Raw genomic sequence first — 22,327 nt, 5'->3', positions numbered from 1 at the left:
ACTATGGAGTACTTGCCTTTATAGCTTTTATGAAAGTATATTTTATATAATTATAGGAAAGAAATGATAGTAAGAATTAATAAGTATTTTCAATAGAATGTAAAAGATATGAAGGTATTATCCGTGACGTCACCCATAGGTTTTTGAAGAACGCAAAAGAAGCTACAAGTATGCGTGGCCAACTGTCGCCATTTTGTTCATGAGTCATTGCATGACCGGGGGATACCAAACAAGGGCAAAGAGGCGGAGCATGAGCTAAAACAAATACATTCATTGAGATGGTATATAAGTATATAATTTCACTCACCTGGGAAATGGAGGCAACTTGAATAGTTTGTGAGCACAATTAAGTGCACACAGCATGCCATGTCACCTGATAATTGTAAAAAATAATTCCAAAAAGCAACTATGTAAAGCCACAAAAAACACCAGAAAAATATGATGTACATGCCGAGTTCAGCAGCTAATCAGCCGGAATCAGCTGAGGTGAAGTGACGCAAGACCTGTCACTCAATTGGCCACACCTTTAATTAAGCACTTAATATAAACAAATTGAATGAGTTATAAAAAAATTCAACCCCCCTTACAGTTGTTATGAAGGGTAATATTAGCTAAATGAACCAAATCGTTTTTTGTACCAAGCTGCAAACACCTTTTTTCTGCTGTAAAGTTGGCCATTTTAACAGTGGGCTCAATAGAAATCTGCTTTATTTTGGAGCCAGGACTAGCGGAATTTCAGTAAATTGCAGTTTTAGTTCCTTTCCATTAGCTTCACAAGGGAGAGCGGGAGGTTGCCGCTTGGTTGAAAGTACTATTAAAGTGATTGTTTTTTTCAGCATTCTAAAACTGAAACTAAATCTAAAATAAAACATACATTTTATTTGTAGACAAATAAATTAGAAAGATTGTCTTAACTAATGAGTGAATTATAGTTACAGTTCTGCAATGACAAAAGAAAAGAAAAAAAAAGTCTTTGGCATGTAAACAATAACAGCACGTTTGCGAATGGGTGCAGCAGAGTTATGTGGACATTGCACGTCATATCTGTACTTTACTACGCCTGGAATGTTGTATTGACCAATCGGGACCCAAAACCAGAACTGTTTGTTTTATAATCATAGATTTTAGATGCATTACAACACAGCATATACTTTTATGGGAACAGTGAAAAGTTCACCATGAGGGAGTGACTCCCAAACGGCTCATTACCAGCCCATAAAAAACAATAATGTAATGCATTGCTGTGTTACTGCAAATTACAACTCATTAAAGATTAGTTTACACACTCAGAAATAAAGGTACAAAAGCTGTTGCTGCGGCTGTACCTTTTCAAAAAGTACACTTTTGTACTTTACAGCTGCACATTAGTACCTTTAGGGTACACTTTTGTACCTTTAAGGTACTTTGAGGAACACATTTGTACTTTTAAGTAATAATACAATATGTACCTTTACAAATAGTAACAGAGATTGTTATTAGATGTAACCAGTGACAGGTTTTGTACCTTTATTTCTGAGAGTTCAGTAAAAAAAGTGTTGTTTATGACTTAAACTAAATTATATTGTAAAGAAAATTATATTGTATAAGACTAATTTGAGATTGAAAATTGTCAAGGATCTGTTAAGAAGTCATCAATGCTTTTAAACAAAGACATTATTGTGTGTGTAAAGGTGCAGGATGTAAGTTTCACACCCAGTGGTTGAACTAGATATTGCATGCTTGGTTCAAAACACAAGCTAGCACCGATTGCCAGATTGACAACAAACAAAAGCAGTGGGCCTGACTGCCAAGCCTAAAGGCAGATTTAAACCGTGTCGGACAAAGGAATATTTTCCATATTAAAAGGAGTTTTTGTCCTAACCAACACCTGAAATTTATATTTTAGAAACAGCTTCTTGCAGCTGAACAACAGAAAACTGCAACGATCACCTCAGGTACACCTTGTGTGCTTTATTCAGTGTTAAATGCTAACAATGTGAGTTTGAATATCATTTTACTTGACATTTATTGGCATACTACTGAAAGCAGCAGCAGATAGTTCACCTCAGATCCTGAAAATACAGTAAACTGTTTGAAATTTAACTTTAGAACTGTGCGAACCAACACACATCAGTGATTCAGCATGTGCAATTAATTTACAATCATTATTAAAGAGGTTTAATATGTATTATTAAATTATAAACTTTACTATTTTGTTAGAGTGCAGTAAGTGCACTATTCTGTGCTTCTGAAAGGCTGTATGTATATTTCTGTCGTGTTGTGTAGGGCGCAATCAGCCAAATTGCTTATCACTGCAAATCTGGCCACGTGGCGTGTTGTTAGGACACGGGGTTACAATGTATCCTGCTCACCTAATGTTTACATTTGTAATTTATATTATTTGCTAATTATTAACCACCTCGTGTGGAACTCTACTACTGTCCACCGGAGGTCACAGTTTTGGATGCAGGTGCATAATTTGAGAGTCTTTCTGAATGAATAAACGAAATACACAAAGGCAACCCGGGCAGCTGAAATATAATTGGCTAAACTGGCAGTGGGCAGGTTAAATGACCAAACAAAGACAGACGTTTCGGCACATAACGCACATTTACAAAGCAGAATAACTGACTTCAGCACTGATTTTCAGATAAACAAGTATGTTCACTTAGTAGGTTTCTTAAATATCTGCAAACATATTATGGTATTTTATGGTTTAGAAGAGTGTAAAACTTACATACTGTACAGGTCCGTGTATCATCCGTTCATTTGATTATTCCTTTTATTACGGAAAACGAAACATCAGAAAAACGATGAATATTTCGTTTTTCTGTTTATTTTGTAGGCAGAAAAAACGGAAACATCTGTTATTCTGCTTATTAACTTAAAACGAAATATTAAAACAAACACAAAACCAAAACGAAATAATGAGTCAAAAAATGGTCCGTGTACGGTCCGTGTACGTTTTGTTCATTTGTTTTCCATTTTCAAACGGAATAAAGGAAATTGAGAAAACGGCCGTTTTTCCGTTTTTCTTTTGCTCACGAGAAAACGAAAAAACGAGATTTTGGCTGGATTTTCGTTTTTTGGTTTAGGGTAGGAAAACGGATAAACGACTTTAAAATTCATTTTACACATGTAGGCGGTGCTGAAACGCCCACTTTCCTCTAATTGGTTAACCAAATCTGCGCTCGTGACGTCACCCTCAAAATAAAAGCCTTACACGCAGGCTTTTAATTATTATTATTTAATTATATATATAAACAAAGTTTACATATTCTATCATTTGAACCACACACAGTTAGCAGGCTTACATTCATTGCGTATGTATAAATTAAATAAAAACGTAAATCAGCAGTATTCTTAGACATTTGTCATTAAAATGAGGTCATAGTTCACTGCCAAGCTTCTTGCTGCTGTGTACCTGATGCAGAGCAAAGATAGCCATTTCCGAGCAGCACCTGGTTTACATGATTGTTTCAGAGCTATTGTAGGCCTAAATAATAGCCTACTCTGTATAAAATAATAATTTATTATTATTATTATTATTATTATTATTATTATTAGGCCTATTATTATTAGTATTGTTATTATTATTATTTACTTAGTTATTTAATGGTTGTAAGAACACAATGGACCCTGCATGGGGCTATAATAAATGGTACCATTTGTTTCTATTGGATTTTCTCCTATTTTAATTTAATATATGCCTTTAGCCTATTGTAAATATTTATTTGATAATTAATACTTTTTTATTGCAACGTCAAAGTAGGCCTGTCTTATTATTATTATTTTTTGTTATTATTTTGTCGTTGTTGTTGTTATTATTATTGTAGCAGGAACATAGCCACAGGTGTGGCAGAGTGTGCTGGTGCCACCCAAAGTGGCATCTTGCACCTGAAAAAAGATGCCTTCGCGCTCAAGCGCGCGCAAAAAACTTACACAGGCAAAAGTAATGATGAATGTGTTGAAGGAAAAAAAAACATTCTAATTATTTGTTAATAAAATAGTGCAACATTATTCTCAGTCAGTGTAGGCTGAAAAAATTAAGATCGCCAGCATTTCAAGGGTGGTTTTATTTTTAGTTCATTGCTGTGACGCGCTATATTTCACTAAGGCTGCATGAGACTGCGCATCTTGCTTATTTTCTCTATTTTACATACAGAACATATCATACAGTCCAGGTTCTACCGTTCTAGTGAGTGTCGGGCATTGCTTTACGGTGGTAAAGTGGATTATTTCTTGGCAAATTCATAATGATTCACTTTGTTTAGTAATAAATTTCATATTATAAAATAACTACATTTCAAGAATATGTTAACACTTTCAACTATTTAGGATTATTTATTGCATCAAAAGTAATTTCAAAGTAACATTAAATGTACGTATAAACTGCTTAATTTGTGTGTGTAAACACCTAAGATGCAAAAAGCTTATTTAGACCAGAATAGGCCTATACTAAATGCAACGGTCAATGTATGTAAACTTATGACCTAAAATGTCTTAAATGACTAAATTTAAGTCTTTTTAAGTTTTTAAATAATTTAAGTTTAACATAAATGATTTAAACTTTAAACTTCAAATCAACAGAGGATGGCAAATAAATTGTTTATTAAATGGAGGTCAGGTGTCTATCTTAATTATAATTATTAAATATTATGACACTACAGTGGTGTATTGGAGAGTACGCACCTTTTAATTAATTAATTTTAAATAAGTGGTTTATACTAAATAAAATGCAATGGGATCGGTGTGCAATGAATAGTTTGAAAACCCCTGGTTCAGACTAGACGAGCTAGCTGTCTGTGCGCTGCGCTAATAACTTGGCATTTGCTCTTTTCGGTGCTGCCAGATGCATTTATAATGCATAAAAAATAAAAAAGGTAATTCGGTAAAGCGCGCGATTCGCGCAGAAATAAGTGCACTATATGCATATGTCGAATTAAGTTCTCTTTTTCTTTAATTAAGACTTTTCCATTCGAGGAATTACAGTTATTAATAGCTTAGTCCTTATAAACGATCAGTTTATAAAATACACAATTTACGGATCAAGCATAATGAAGAATAAGAAGAATATGCAACGCATTATGATCCTTGAATGATCAGAGCGCATTTATATAAACTATATATTTTATATAATCCATAAATATTAAAAAAAAACATTATACATTTAAAGTAATGTAACATTATATGTTATAAAATCTAAACTATTATTTAGGCTACAGGCTAAATAAAGGCGCCTTTTCGGGGCTGTCAGCGCGTGCGTCAAAGAAAAGACATGACACAATCTCTATAAAAACTTGTTGATTATTTACAATACCAAAGGGATATAAAACATCTAACATGCATCTCGATTCTCAACGAGTTTCTGTGTTCTGCATCCTTCACAGACCGAGGTCTCATTCCGAGGTAATCTGTAAATATTCTCATTTGGTTCTGGCACATTCTTGATTAAAGGTGAAACTGACCGGCGCAACGGATGATTTGTCATCTAGGGTGACAACAGTTATAATACAGGTTATGGAACTATTTCACTTTAATTTCATATTATTATTTTATTAAACAAACAAACCAGTTTTTGTTTTGGCTCTGCATGCAGCGTATTGGATCTTTGAAGCATTGCACTTCAAATGTTATTCCTTTTTTTTTTATTGCATTTTTAATATTTTTAATTATACAACACAAAATTGGTTCTAAACAGATACATTTTCCTTTAGGCTATGATGAAGTGTATATTTTTGATCACACAGGTCCTATACAAAACTGTGTGGATGGATGATTTGTTTCTCCGTGAAAATCACTCATTTAATAAGCAAAACAGGCCAAAATGTTGTTTAGCTTGCGTCAAACTGGATGGATAATTTACAAACATATTGAATACAAAGGCTGATTATTTTATGCAATGAGGGACAATAGGCCTATTACAAATTAAAGAAAATTATTTGCATATTAAAACGAAAATATATAATACAACAACAGATCCTACCTTGTAAGAAATGACTAGATAATGTAAATAAGCATCAAGTTTTTTTTTTTTTTGAGATTGTGTGTCTAATTCAGTAGTGTAGTGCGTTCGTGTGGGTTTCCTCCGGGTGCTCCGGTTTTCCCCACAGTCCAAAGACATGCGGTACAGGTGAATTGGGTAGGATAAATTGTCTGTACTTTATTAGTGTGTGTGTATGTGTGGATGTTTCCCAGAGATGGGTTGTGGCTGGAAGGGCATCCGCTGCGTAAAAACTTGCTAAATAAGTTGGCGGTTCATTCCGCTGTGGCGACCCCAGATTAATAAAGGGACTAAGCCGACAAGAAAATGAATGAATAATGTGCAATACTAATTTAAAATATGTATCACTAACCTTATATGTGAAATAGCAGGGCCCGCTCTAGCACTTTCTCAAGAAGAGCAAATGTCAAATTATTAGCGCAACGCAAATGTAGCGAGCTCATCTGTTTGTCGGAACTACTAGACACATTTTTTTTAATCAACTATAATGTGTTTAATTAGTTAATTTGAAATTTATTTCATTATTCCAGCAATAATTGTTGAGTGAAAGAATGCGCTAGAAATATGCATTGCGGCTCCATTTATTGTACAGGCTTATTGCACTTAAACTTTTTTAGGTTCGGCTCTGGAATTAGTAAGGTTATGAGTAAATGTTATTTAAAATATTTAAAGCCTGCCATCTAGCCTACAATAACAGCAAATTTAATAATAAAAATAATAATAAGACAGGCCTACTTTGGCGTTGCAATAAAATAGTATTAATTATCAAATAAATAATTACAATATATAATTAAAATAGGAAGAAATAAATGAAAACAAATGGTACCCTTTGTTTTTATAGCAGGGCCCAAAGTGTTCTTATTCTGGTTCTGCTAACAACTATTAAAAAGAAAAAAACACACACCAAACAATAAAAACACTAGTAACTGATAATAATAATAATAATAATAATAATAATAATAATAATAATAATAATTATTATTATTATTATTATTATTATTATTATTATTATTATTATTATTATCATTATAAAGCCCTTGCTCTGAAACAACCATGCAAACCAGGTGCTCCTCGGAAATGGCTATCTTTGCTCAGCATCAGGTGCACAGCAGCAAGAAGCTTGGCAGTGAACTATGACCTTATTTTAATGACAAATGTCTAAGAATACTGCTTTACGTTTTTATTTAATTTATACATACGCAATGAATGTAAGCCTGCTAACTGTGTGTGGTTCAAATGATAGAATATTTAAACTTAGTTAATATATAATTAAATAATAATAATTAAAAGCCTGCGTGTAAGGCTTTTATTTTGAGGGTGACGTCACGAGCGCAGATTTGGTTGACCAATTAGAGGAAAGTGGGCGTTTCAGCACCGCCTACATGTGTAAAATGAATTTTAAAGTCGTTTATCCGTTTTCCTACCCTAAACCAAAAAACGAAAATCCAGCCAAAATCTCGTTTTTTCGTTTTCTCGTGAGCAAAAGAAAAACGGAAAAACGGCCGTTTTCTCCATTTCCTTTATTCCGTTTGAAAATGGAAAACAAATGAACAAAATGTACACGGACCGTACACGGACCATTTTTTGACTCATTATTTCGTTTTGGTTTTGTGTTTGTTTTAATATTTCGTTTTGAGTTAATAAGCAGAATAACAGATGAGTTTCCGTTTTTTCTGCCTACAGAATAAACAGAAAAACGAAATATTCATGGTTTTTCTGATGTTTCGTTTTCCGTAATAAAAGGAATAATCAAATGAACGGATGATACACGGACCTGTACAGCATCTTTAAATGGAAAGCCATATTTGGACAAATGCATGTTTGTGATCCTTCAAAACAAAGCTTTGATGAATTCAAATAATTCTACTACAGAGAAAAGTAAATCTTCAATATTGGCATTACTTTAGTAAAAATACCATATATACCATATATATACCATAGATCCATACCATAGATCGCTGAGTGGAATTTGTGGAAAGAAGCCAAGGTTGAGATGAAGGAGATGAAAGATACCATTAAAACAATCCAATTATCTCTCGAAGAATAATATAGAATTCAAGCTCCTTTTCCCATTAAAAAGAGGACAAATGTGCAGTTCACGGTAAAGTCAGGCCACATTAGATTATTTACAGCGTTTTGGTTGCATGGATGAGTCATATCTCATTACACTTTGCTGTGGGGGTCACTGTGAGTTGGACGAGCCCCTGCAACGTCGCCTCCTGTGAGAGGTCATCATAATAATCAGCACAGAACAGACCCAGTCATGTGACCACTAAACAAGCCTCGGTCCCACCACAGGCAAAGAGTGAGGGAAACAGAAACTTTGCAGCTCATTTGGACAAACACCTCCAAGGACATGAGCACTCGTAAATGCCTGCAAAAGTATTGCCAAAGATCCCCTATGGATGGAGAAAAGGAAATTGACTGCTGTGTTTGGATTTTTGGCCTCTCTTCTCCACATGCTCCTGATTATTTTCAGCCCTGCCAAGTCAGTTTTCTAATTTCTGTGGCCACCAAACTTGTTGTTTCTAGAAATAGAAGGGTCACTTTAACCCTTTAAAGATAATGACCCTTCATAACATCTGGTCCTCAAAGAACTAATGGAGATTTTTTTCACGCTCCTCTTGGTCAAAAGCTCTTAAAATTTCAGATTCCACAAGGACATTCTTGCTTAATAAACCAAAGCATCTTTTTTTTCAGCATAAACATTTTATCATCCATGGATAAATGCAATGGTATCATAGAAATTCTTCATGAAACTGTACATAATGTACTTAACCACAAAACTGCCCTAAAGCAAAAGGCATTTTTATATTCATATCTCTGCTTTTCTGCATTGCAGTACTGAGAGTATTTTTGGCTCTCGCATTTTGATGTACCTAATTGGCAAGTCACTTTGGATAAAAGCATCGCCTAAATGAAAAGGCAACAATTAAATGTAGCCTCATTGTTCGCATTTAAGCTCTTCCTGCATTTTAAAATTCAGATTCAAAGGGAATCACTGATTATATGTGGAGTAAACAATGAATCATAAACCACTGTACAAATCAATGATAAATGTCTCCATCTAGTGAAGTAAATTGTTAGTGCAGTCTAAAAGAGGTTTATAATTTTTTTTTTTTTTGAGTTTATGAGGCAGAAAAATAATAAGACAATCAAATATCACTGATCCAGTTTCAGTGTACATATTTCCTTTGAAATACTAAAGGGACAGCTCATCCAACTGTGAGTTTCTTTCTTCAGTTGAAAACAAGAAAAGTGATGATTGGAAACTTGTAATCATTGACTTCCATTATATATGCTTTTTCTGCTATGAGAGGAAAAAAGTCAATGGTGACCGGTTCTTAAAATTCTTCAAAATAACTTATTTTGTGTAAAAAAAAAGAAAAGGAAAAAACTCAAATATTTGGAAAATTTGAACATTTTAATTGTTGATGTGAACTATCCCTTTAAATGTGATTTATTTTGCCTCTTGTGGCAGTAAATGAAAATTGCAATCTGTTTGTTTGAGCCAAGGATGGACTATTATGTTTTGAGACCAGCAATAAATAAATAAATAAATAAAAAAGTTTTTTTTCCCCTCCATTAAAAACAATAGAAGTTAATTAGAAAAGGGTTGGAAACTTGTAACCGACTATGGGAAGAAAAAGTCAATGGTTACCAGTTTCTAACATACTTCAAAATCACTTATTTTTTGTAAAAAAAAATATATTAAAAAAACACACACACAAACAAACAAACAAAAACATTATAGAAAATTTGTATATTTTCATTTTGAGGAGAACTTAGTGTTTAAATGTGATTTTTGTTTTTGCTGCTAGTGGCTGTAAATGGAAATTGCAATCTGTTTGTTTGAGCAAATTAAGGATGGGATTACTGTTCGTTTTAAGACGAGCAAAAAAAACAAAAAAAAAACAAGAATAAATAAAAAGATTTGTGCATCACACTTCTGTCTTGTCCTTGTGAGTAAATTATATATAGAATGAAAGACACTAGCCAGGCATCAATATAATCTCCATTCTCCCCCCAAAAACACCCAAGATTTCTATTGGAGGGTAAAGTCATTAGTTCCCGTTTTTTTTTTTCTTTAAAACAACTTTTTTTTTCTTTTTCTTTTTTTCTTTTTTCAAAATTAAAACGTTTGGAAAATAAGTACATTTTCACTTTTGGGGTCATCTATCCCTTTAAATGTGATGTGTTGGAATTATTTTGTAAATGGAAATTGCAATTTGTTTGAGCCAAGGATTAGACTATTATGTTTTGAAAATAGCAAAAAAAAAAAAAAAAAAAAAAACAAAAAAAAAAAACGGGAGTTTCTTTTTAGAGAGCACTATCCCTTTAAATTTGATTTTTGTTTGCCTTTTGTGGGAAATCGCAGTCTGTTTGAGCCATGGATGGACTATTATGCTTTGAGACTAGCAAAAAAACATGAGTTTCTTTCTTCTATTGAAAACAAAAGAAGTGATTTAGAGTAAGGTCAGAAACTTGTAACCAGTTTCTAACCTTCTTTAAAATAACTTATTTTGTGTAAAATGAATGAATGAATGAATGAATGAATGAATGAATGAATAAATACATATTTTCCAGTGATGGGTTGCAGCTGGAAGGGCCTCTGCTGTGTAAAACATATGCTGGATAAGTTGGCGGTTCATTCCGCTGTCATGACCCCAGATTAATAATGGGACTAAGCCGGAAAAAAAATTAATGAATGAATGAAATAAATAAATAGAAATAAAAACAAAGTGACTTAAACATTTGGAAAAATGGTAAATTTTCATTTTGGAGAGAACTATCCTTTTAAATGTGATTTTCTTTGCTATTAGTGGCAGCAAATGAAAATTGTTTTGGGTCTAGTAAAAAAATTTTAAAACAAAAGAAGTGGTTTAGAAAAAGGTCGTAAACTTGTAACTGATAATATTTGCTTTTCCTGCTGTGGGAAAAGTCAATGGTCATGAGCTTCTAACATTCCTCAAAATAACTTATTCTTTTATTTAAACTCAAACGTTTGGAAAATTGGTACATTTTCAGGCCTATAGCCAGCCTGGTGAAAGGGTTGGTTTTTTGCAGTTATTTGCCTCATTTTCTATTTAGTTATATGATTTAAATACTGCATTTTAATGACATGTTAAGCACTATTTTTGCTTTTTTCAGGATTAGCTTGTCAGATAGTCATCATAACCACACTTTTTGAGGTACCAAAAACATTTCCTTAAGATTTAGAATAAATAAATAAAAAGCAATACTCATTTTTAGGATTAAATAGGAATCTGTTTAATTTTTAAATTAAAAACTGTGGCCGATTGTCATTTGTTATGCAAATAACAGACTGGCCAGCGCATTCAACTTCAAAGTTTGGGATGTCGAATTTGGCATGGTGTGACTTCAGAAAGGGAAGTCATGCCATGCCAAATTCAGCATCCAAAATTCTTAACCGACAGCCAACATAGGATTCTGCTTGGTCTTAAAGCCCTTTTCCATGGATTCTTTTGACAATTTATTATGGCATAGTAGTCAAAATAGGAGAAATGAGCTCATGTATGGGAAAAACTCTAGAAATTTGTCAGTGGGGGGGGGGGGGGGGTCTTTTGAACTACCCAAACCTCCCCTGGCTACTAGCCTGCATTTTCATTTTTGCACTCACTAAATAATTACTTTGTATAGCTTTTATTTTATATTTTTGTTTGCCTCTGGTGGTAGTAAATGGAATTGCAATCTGTTTGTTTGACTTGTATCGCACATGACGCCACATTGCACCAGCACCACACTTTTCTCCCCTGTCCTTGTGAGTAAATTATATATAGAATGAAAGACACTAGCCAGGCATCAATATAATCTCCTTCCCCTAAAAAAAAAAAAAAACACCCAAGAGGCCATTCAGGAGAACAGTGGTTTTGAATTATTCATTTTGGTAAGTGTTTTTAGATGCATCCCATCTGCACTTCTCTAGAAGTAGAAGAATATTGACTATGGCTATTTCCAATTGCATAATCCATTCGTAGCATTTAAATGTAGCCTATTTAATTTCATTCATTAAATGTCCTTGTGAATGTGAACTTTTGATCAATGCAGAATGCGAGCGGTCATTTGCTTGGCCTAATTAGCATTCGTCTGCAGCTCCCGGTCAGGACGACTGTCTGGGACGCAGAGTATCAGAACACCGTATCTAATGCAGTGAGTTTAGGGCTGCATGATGGATTCTCCCACTTCATCGTGTAAACACTGTGGAAATTGAATAAGGGGTTGATGTGTGCTAGTTGTCATTTTGCATGTAACTTTTATCTAGTCATTAACACGATAAAATTTATGTCAATAACTATGATAAGCTCTGGACTTTTTTTTACTCTATTATGATCTAAGTGCTTTCCCAGTGAGTTGGAGTGGGTTGCAGCTGAAAGGGCATCCGCTACGTAAAAAATATATGCTGGATAAGTTGACGGTCCAAACTCGAAATCTGATTTTCGATTAATTGCACAGCCCTACCTCAGATTAATAAAGGGACTAAACCGAAAAGAAAATAAGTGATCCAAGATCCAAACAGCAGAAATGTGCAACAATATGGATCTAAAAGTGTGTCAAACTTTAACGGCAGAAAATATGTTATGCCATGTAATGGTCTCTCTAATTTGTGGATTCAGTCATTGTTGGAATACTCTTTTCAAGAGTTTACACTTAGCTGATGATTTACAAAGCTTATTTGGCATGCTGTCCCGGGAGAGAGCCCCGAGCTCAAGGGCTCCTCGAGCCCGGGGCTTCCTCCCGTTGGCAGAGCAAGAAGGGAGCCCGAGCTCGGTGGATCTCAGAACTCCCCTGCTGCTGTAGCTAAGGGAACGTAAGGAATTAGACAAGCTTGATTGTTATGTATGTTGAATGTCTTTGGATGGTGGGAGGAAACCGGAGAACCCGGGGAAAACCCACGCGGACACGGGAAGGACATACAAACTCCCCACAGAAACACTCACCGGTCCAATAGAACTAGGACCGGCAGTATTCTTGCTGTGTGGTTCACAGTGCTAACCACTGGACCGCCGTGCCGCCCAATCGCAGGTAAAGGAGGAGAATAGGGGAGGAGGGGGGTTTCTTCCAAACGAAGATAAAGTGAACTGAAAACTGAGGCTATTTATGGTGCCTTAGGGCTCATATGATTGGAAGATTAGTGATTAGCAAATACGAGACTGGACGTGATAAATCATAAGCACGTGATCCTCTCGAAATTAGTTTATGAATAAACTTCACTTAAATCTGGATGCATTAACAACTTATATTGAAATATATATTGTTATCGTTTAATATGGAAAATAAGCCCAGCCCTACGCTAACAATATTCAGAACTCCTATAGATAATCAACCTTTTGGACTTTTTGGGAAAACAATACATATTTAAAATAGCTGTGATTTTCAGTCAAAGTCAGTGCACTGTAAGAAAATAAATTTACAGTAAAAAATAAAAATCCAGGTTTTGCCCTGTCACACTTTCTTTTTTTTTTCGATATATTGCACCAAAATATAATTGATACTATTGTCATTGTAAACTCTTTAATTATAGTCATTTTAACAATTTAATAATAAGGCATTGGAATCAAAGTGAAAAGGTACAGTATATATCCTAAACAAACAGTGTTGGGGTTAACGCATTTCAAGGAACATGAGTTACGTAATAATATTACCTTTCTAAGTAACGACTAAAGTAACGGTTTTCTTTTAAAAATAAGTAATGGTAACAAAAACCAGCAGACTGAGGAACAGCTTTTTCCCCAGAGCTGTCTCCCTCCTGAACTGCCCCACACTGACTCTTTTGCCCCCCCCAATACACCCCCCACTCTCCTCTAACTTAAACACCTCGCAATAACTGCATTGTTTAAGATTTGCACGTTTAAAATTTGCACATTCACTGCACCACATTGAACTGTTTACTTATTGAACTGTACATACCCACTGTGTAACGGGGAGACTGACACGGAGGGATCCATTTTGCAGTATTTATTAAGTCACACTTAAACATCAACAACTCGCACGGTTGTGCGGACATACAACATACACATCAAGGGAGACGTAGCAGATAACAGACACAGTGTGATTACCAGGCTTGGGTCAGAGGCAGGCAGCGTGATTCAGAGTCCATGTAACAGGCTTTGGTCAGGGGCATGCAGCGAGAATCAGAGTCCGAGGAAACAGGCTTTGGTCGAGGGCAGGCTGAAGACAGAGCAGAGTCGTGAAACAGGCTGAAGTGGTAAACGGGAGATCAGGCAGGATAGAACGCTCAGAAATGCTGGCCGGGGCTAAACAAGACTTCGCACTGAAGTGTGTGTGTGAGCTGCTTATATGTGGTACGTGGGTCATTAGTGGAATGGAGAACAGGTGTGCTGGGATCAGGTGAATGGATGACGTAATGGTTAGAAGTCCGGAGATGGTGACCTCTGCTGGCCAGCGAGGGGAATGACTGGGACCGAGTCGGTGACACACTGCATATGGGCATTTGTAATTATGTACACACCCACTATACATATACACTTGTAATCATGCTTATTTATCTGCATACTACTGATTATTAATAGCAACCTGTAAATATATATATATATTGTAACATATACACTTGTAATCATGTTTATCTATCTGCACACTACTGATTATTATTAGCAACCTGCACATATATTCATACTGTATATTGTAAATCTGTTCATAGCTTATCCAACCTGTATATAATGTTCATAGTACGTCCATCTGTAAATATCACCATAGTTTTCTATAACTGCACTTTATAACTTATTCCTGTATCCTGCACTTGCTGCTATTGCACTGCTGGTTAGACCTAAACTGCATTTCGTTGCATTGTACTTGTACATGTGTAATGACAATAAAGTTGAATCTAATCTAATATTTGAGTTACTTTATTGAAAATGTAATGCGAGTTACTTGTTAATTTATTTTATTATCTTTAAAAAATAATTTATTAAAATTAAAGTAGTGTTGGATTATCAAGACAATTCTATGCGTGTTCAATAAGTAAAGGTCTAGAGAGGGTTTTCTTCAATGCCAAAAATATTAGTAATTTAATAGAGACAAATGAATAATTCCATGACAGAGCTCTGGGTTACGTAACCCCAAAGCAATACAAGAACTACATTCAAGAGGTTCGCAACCAACATACATTTCCTGACTCCAGCATATATACACAACTGATATTAACAGGTGGAGTTTTGCTGTAACGTCACTTATCATTCATTCTTCAGTGAAACAGTGATAATTTTTACGTTTTTCTGTAGATGTATTTCATTTATTTATAGTCAAACACCAATGTTTTGAAGTATTAACATCTGCACAAATTAGTTTTTGTTACAAAGACAATAACCATGAAGTCTGTGTTACCATGATGGTGTTTAGTAGTTTTCTGAATGTCACTGAGCACCTTCTATATATTTGCATGCTTCTCTTCTTGTGGGAAAAGTTGTTTAGTGTCATTCACACAACTACTAAACACCATCATGGTAACAATCCAGTAAACATCCCAGCAGGCACACAATGTCATGAGACATTAATATTAGGTTAGATTTAGATCGTGATGTCAGGTGACCAAAATTCAATGTCTAGCCAGCATCTAAGAACAACGTTATTTTGACGTCCGACAACGACGTCAGATGACATTGATATTTGGTTTATTTTAGGTTGTGTTGGAAAGTGGCAACAAGGTGGCTCACAGAAAGAAGGCCTCAGGTTCAAGTCAGGACTGGGTCAGTTGGCATTTCTGTGTGGAGTTTGCATGTTCTCAACATGTTCGCGTGGTTGTCCTCCGGGTGCTCTAAAGACATGTGCTGTAGGTGAATTGGATGAACTAAATTGGTCGTAGTGTCAGTGTGTGAATGTGAGTGTGTATGGATGTTTCTCAGTACTGAGTTGGAGCTGGAAGGACATCCGCTGTGTGAAACATATGCTGAATAAGTTGGTAGTTCATTCTGCTGTGGCAACCCCTGATGAATAAAGTGACTAAGCCGAAGGAAAATGAATGAATGAATGTGTTGGGAAGTGATCAAAATCCAACATGGATCCAACATTAAATCCAATGTCATATTGATATCAAATATTGACATTTATTTATCAGGGTTGGCAACCAAAATTCAATGTCTGATAGACGTCAAGCTGTAACATCATTAGACGTTGATATTTGGTTGATTATAGGTTGGACCTTTCCAAACAAAATGCAATGTCCTCACAATGTTGGGGTACAACGTCAATCTGACATCATGTTGACGTCCTGTGCCTGCTGGGATAAATCATCATTACATGTAACAAAACTTTAATGTTTATAACTGGTGAGAAAAAAAAAACTAAGAAGAACCATTATAATATCAACAAAAACAGCTTAAAATGTGAAGTGTTAAGGGGGAATTCAGGAAAAGTGAATATTTACTGTTTTTCAGCACATATATTAAGTAAACTTTAACTGTTAACCAGGTTACAGATTTTTAATGTAGCACTTTTATTTATTTCTTTTTTTACCATTGAAATCATTGGGTGTAATTTTAAAACATAAAAAACTGCATTTTTTTTCTTTAAAAAAATCGTATTTCATCATCTGCTTGCTTAAAGTTGTTTTCCCTCAACATAATCACATTTTAAACACTTTCAAGTAGTAAGTGATCCAGCAATTAACAATGAATAATATCCAAAAGCTTCCATGTGTATAGTGACTGCGTGACATTTATGGTCAGGTTAGTGCAACTCATCGTTCCTTCTAAATCCGATTTATCTGAAAGAAGAGAGGAAAAACAAAATGCCTTGATGATTTCTCACAGCTGATTGGATTAAAAGCTGCCTTTCTCCATGATGAATAACCACTTAAGTGAAATATTTTAATTAGCAGCAGCCATAAATAACATTCTGCATTACAGGGCAAAAAAAGAACGCGGCAGGAAATTAAGTGATTTTTTTAATCTGTGGAACCTTGGAATCTGGCCATTAATTTATCAACAGGGTATGCGCTGTAGATGGAGCTAAAATATATCAATCACTCCGGCGTCTGCGTGGCTTATGGCCAGGATATCGGTTAAGGGGACGGTCAAGCTGCTTTCTCCAAGAGTAATATTCAATTCCAATATTTCCTAGGTTAATCACTCAATACCCATGTTAATATTTCATAGTTTCAAATGCCTCCTGTGTTGTAATTAATGTATGCCGTATTCATTTATTTAATTTCAGTTCAGAGATTACTCTGAGCATAAAATAAACGGCAGAAAACATGGACAAATGTGTTTTGAACCACAAAACAAGTAAATAAGCTTTCCATTAATGTATAGTTTGTTTGTTATGATTGTACACTATTTGGCCAAGAATCAACTATTTTAAAATCTATGGAAAATCTAAAAAACATTTCAATTTATCCAGATTAAGTTCTTAATGCATATTCAATGCATATTATTGTAACCCACAGTTAGTTAATGAATGTTACAGTTGTATTGCAGCAAGCTTTTGTACAGTACCAGTTTAGTGTGTTAACCTTTTTTAATAACTCTCTATGCAAATTCATTCATTCATTCGTTTTCTTGTCGGCTTATTCTCTTTATTAATCAGCAGTCGCCACAGCAGAATGAGCCAACAACTTATCCAGCAAGTTTTTACGCAGTGGATGCTCTTCCAGCTGCAACCCATCTCTGGGAAACATCCATACATTCACACACACACACACACACACACACACACACACACACAAATACACTACGGACAATTTAGCTTACCCAACTCACCTGTACCGCTTGTTTTTGGACTGTGGGGGAAACCGGAGCACCTGAAGAGAACCCACGCGAACGCAGGGAGAACATGCAAAGTCCACACAGAAACGCCAACTGAGCTGAGGCTCAAACCAGCGACCTTCTTGCTGTGAGGCGACAGCACTACCTACTGCGCTACTGCTTCGCCTCTCTATGCAAATATGATTGGGAAAAGTCTCTTCATCTATTGGCTTTAAATGTTACTGCCCTGTCTTCAATAATGAAAGGACGGTTCTGATTGGAGTGCAGAGGGTGAAAGGGAGAATAATACATTTATTAATAGTGTGACAATCTTATTATCAGCGTCACTGACGGCCATGGCGAGGGCTATGCAACTATGCGTAGGCTGTGCCGGAACACATATGTGCGCTTGTCACAGAAGTATAAATCAGTCTTTAGTTTTATAATGGAATTTTAGAATGAAAACGAACCACGTCAACAATGGCGTTAGACCTAGCATTACATAAAAGCCCACCCTCACATATATACTGCTGAAAACGAACATCACGTGACCCTCTGGTATGTGCGCGTCTGAGCTACAGCTGTCATTGGGTCCTTTAAGCACAAAACCCCAGAGAGCAGTACACATCGAACAGTTTATCAACGATGTACCGCTGGATGGCGTCTCACTACAGTTAGTAAATATGATATTTAACTAATCTTGTCTCTATTTAATAACTTAGTACTTAGTATTTTGAATCTATTAGGTAATGTGTCAGCATCAGAACACTGCTTCAATCTTTCGCTTTCACGCTTGTACTTAGTCATTTTTGTAAAAACCTCAGATACTGTTGGTTGATTGCTGTTGGCTGTGCACCTTTTTACCAAGCAAGTTTGTCGACGTCATTATGACAACACAGATCACTCTGCCTATTCATCCCAACCAACAATATCTGCTGTAATTTGTGTGTATCTTATTTTTATTTATTAATGATATGGTTATGGGTAAAACAAAGACCATGCGGGTCAGGTATGAAACGGTAGGCTACAAATAATTAATTCAATATGAGTTAATTAAATATTCATAAATAATTAATTCACTACCAACTACGACGACAATGCCATTATCCATCATGATGTTTCATACAAGACATCGTATGATGGCAAATTGGTCGACATCGCCCAACCCTAATAGTCACATGCAGGCCTAAAAATTCAGTGTTTTCTGATTAATTACAATCCCAACTCAACATTGCAGATCCTGTGATGTGACTATGCACATCTCGATATCGATGCTGAAATTATATATTGTGCAGCAGCTCTGACATATATCAGAATTCTGAAAAAGTTGGTGAAATCAAGTTTAAAGCTAATGAAAAAGATGTTATAAATAAAGCAGTACACGATTTATGGTCTGTCTCATCTTTTTGCTTGTTTTCATAGAGAATAAAAGTCCATGTCATCTGGAGGATGAGCCGGGGCCATGTAGAGGACTGGTGCCTCGCTATTTTTTTGATCAGAAGAGCCAGGAATGCAAACAGTTCTTTTATGGTGGATGCTTTGGGAACGCCAACAACTTCAAGACCATAAAAGCATGCCAACAGAGATGTCAGCGTATGTACCAGCAAACACTTCTCCTCTCTGCAATTTTCAGTAATGACATATTGTTTTTATACAAGGCCTGTAATTAAAGACATCTGCATGACAAAGATTAGAGCTCTTTAGTATTATGAGCTCCATACCCGTCATTCCCAAGTACAATTAACACTTTTCATTTAGACCCAAATGCAGCTGGGTGCATTTTATTTGTTTATTTATTTATTTATTCGAGTCTTAGTGCCGATGTTGAAAAGTTGAAATAGCATTAAAGAGGTCATAGTATTAGGAATCAAATTGTTTTTAAAGGATGCAATGGTTAAATCTGTATTAGAGCTGACAGCATTTGTGTTGGGAAAGCAGAACACTGTATCTTATTTCACATGTGAGGAGGATGTTTAGACAGATGTCTTAAAGAGACAGAGGCAACACTGGCCTCGAGGTCAGAGAAAAGGTGGAAACAAACTAAAAAGGTTTTCTGCACTCAAAAAGGCCTTTTAAATATTGATATTTAAATCTTTAAGTGGAGCCAGAGTTAAAAAAAAAACAGGTTTTTAAGCATTATCCAGAATGGACTACTGGAAACACATCATCTTTAAAAAAAAATATCCAACAATAAAATGTGGTTTACTAATCTAGGCTAACACACAATTAAATTGTCTAATATATAAGGGCAAAAAGCTGCTTCCCATTAAGGTGTCACATTGTCAAATTGGCTATTATGTTTTATTTATAAATATGATTCTAGAAAATGTATTTTGGTTCTGTTGCCCTAAATGAATACATTTATACATTTTTAATAAGTGTATAATATAACTTGTTGATTTAAACACATAATTAAAATCTTAGTTAAAATAAAAACTATGAGATCTAGGGCTCTATTTTAATGATCTAGACGCAAAGATTAAATTCTAAAGGAATGTCCAAATGTTATTTTAAAGATGGAAATATATGCTTTGCGCCCTGATGCGTGGTCTGACAGGGTTGTGCTTATTCTCTTAATGAGTTATGGATGTGTTTCGAACGTATTGTGCATTAAACCAATCTGAGTCTCATCTCCCATTCTCTTAAAGAATCAGTTGTGTTACGCCATGGTGCATTTGCTATTTACATGGCGACTTTGCAAGTGGAAAAACTGAACACTTCACTAGCAAGAAAACAGTTAAACAGAACATCTGTGCAAGGACAAAGAACGAGTCTCCTCCATTCTGCATCTTTACTTTCTCTTTACTTTTACTCTTTACTTTACTCCTTTTGTAGATAAGGAAATGATGTTGTACGCACTCCACTGAAGACATCTTTTTGCCTACATATTTAATTTAGTTTGTTAAGCAAAAAGATTTGTTTCAAAACTATTTCTGAATTCTGTTCTATTTTCCAGCAACCAAATAAATAAACAATATTAAGTGTGGTCAAAAAAAGTTATATCCAGTATATTATATATACTGCTAATAGTAATAATAATAATAAAAACAATAATAATAATACCCCCCTTCATTGTCCCGCGACCACCACTTTGAGAACCACTGCTGTAGACTATCAAAAAAAAAAAAAAAAAAAAACTTAAAGGGGCTAATAATTTTGTCCCTAAAATGGTGTTTAAAAAATTAAAAACTACTTTTATTCTAGCCAAAATAAAACACATAAGACTTTCTCCAGAAGACAAAATATTATCAGACATACTGTGAAAATTAATCATTTAATCATCATTTGGGAAATATTTAAAAAAGAAAAAAAATCAAAAGGGGGCTAATCATTCTGACTTCAACGGTATATATTAAAAATTTTTATTATGTGTTTTTATTTATTAAAATAAAACCTTTTGGAATATGTGTTTTCATTTGGAATATTTAACTCATATTTTGTTATTTTATTTTAACAAAAGTGATTTAAAATATTAGACCCTTAATTTGAATTTAATATTTTTCTTGGCAGATTTTTGTATCACTTGCTAAATAGTTAGTTGATGTAGTTTTGAAGCCTGTTTTAAGCCTGGACTAATCCAGATGTGAAGTGTGTTAATGTTGTTTGAGAAAGAAAGACTGTCAGCACAATAGGACATCAACAACAACACCAACAAAAAGTCATGCTGTCTATTTTGTGCCCTCTTTTTAGTTACCGCTGTATTAAAGTCAGAGGAAGAGGAAGCCAAACCTGTGATAGAATCTCCTGCTATACATGGTGAGACTGACCTATTGTCAACTCTAAATGATAATGTTCTTATTTGCAATTGTGAAGAAATCACCAGTAGTTTATAACCTAAAACACGATTTTACTCAGAATATGTATCTATTAAAGGCAAATCCAGAAAAGTGATAATAACTGTGATAAGTGGTCTTTTTTCCCCAGAGCTGTTCTGTTAATGTCGTACACCTGAATATTATTTGTGATTCATGTTCCCTTCATTTATTTGTTTATTTTTAGATGATGCTCATTTGAACTCATCCCATTCAGCGCTGAGGAGAGTCTCCCAACCAGCTAAACAGGAAGCAGGTGAGAGTTGCACACCTCACACACACATGGGTTGGAGACAGCTGTGTGGTGTTGTCAGACAGTCTGTTTGTCTGAGTCCAGCTGGCGGCGGAGCAGACATTTTTTTTTGCCTCCTTCTGCTTATTTGGACAGTTCAGATCTGCTCTCTGCTCCACAGGACACCCCTGTCTGCCACAGAGATCAAATGTGTCAATTTGATAATACGCAACTCTTTTTTTTTTTTTTGTGCAAATCTGTTTTTGACAAGTTCATGTGCAAGAAAATAAAAAACACTAAATGCTGACTGAAATGTTCTTATAAAACATTTCTTATACACTCTCAGAAAAAAAGGTACAATGAGGGTACAATTTTGTTCCTAGAGGGAACAAAATATAAAATTGTACCTTTAAAGGTCCCATATTGGTCTTTAGGGTACAATTTTGTACCCAAATGGGCTATAAAGGTACAAATGTCCAGATTTAGGTTTGAAAGGTACATTTTTGTACCTTTTATAGCACATTTGGATACAAAATTGTACCGTAAAGGACCAATTTGGCACCTTTAAAGGTACAATTAT

At 35.0% G+C, this 22,327-nt stretch overlaps 1 protein-coding gene and 1 long non-coding RNA gene across 3 annotated transcripts in view; both read left to right on the top strand.

The window, feature by feature from the left end:
• The window catches only part of tfpia (tissue factor pathway inhibitor a), a 63,905-nt gene that overhangs the window by 32,746 nt on the left and 8,832 nt on the right, over window positions 1–22,327 (top strand). For both annotated transcript variants that reach the window (NM_182872.2, NM_001309803.1), the window contains exons 3-5: window positions 19,126–19,296; window positions 21,394–21,459; window positions 21,703–21,771. In NM_182872.2, coding sequence (NP_878292.2) covers window positions 19,126–19,296; window positions 21,394–21,459; window positions 21,703–21,771 — 306 coding nt within the window. The remainder of the gene's footprint in view (window positions 1–19,125; window positions 19,297–21,393; window positions 21,460–21,702; window positions 21,772–22,327) is intronic.
• Window positions 150–10,837, top strand: LOC147835384 (uncharacterized). Its single transcript, XR_015499815.1, has 3 exons — window positions 150–2,727; window positions 7,766–9,463; window positions 9,805–10,837. It is a non-coding gene; the product is annotated as an uncharacterized LOC147835384 (long non-coding RNA).

Source organism: Danio rerio, chromosome 9, assembly GCF_052040795.2.
Source record: "Danio rerio strain M-AB ecotype USA chromosome 9, GRCz13ab, whole genome shotgun sequence".
NCBI classification, from domain to species: Eukaryota; Metazoa; Chordata; class Actinopteri; order Cypriniformes; family Danionidae; genus Danio; species Danio rerio.
The sequence above is the reverse complement of the archived record's forward strand: the minus strand, read 5'-3'. Positions and strand labels throughout refer to the sequence as shown.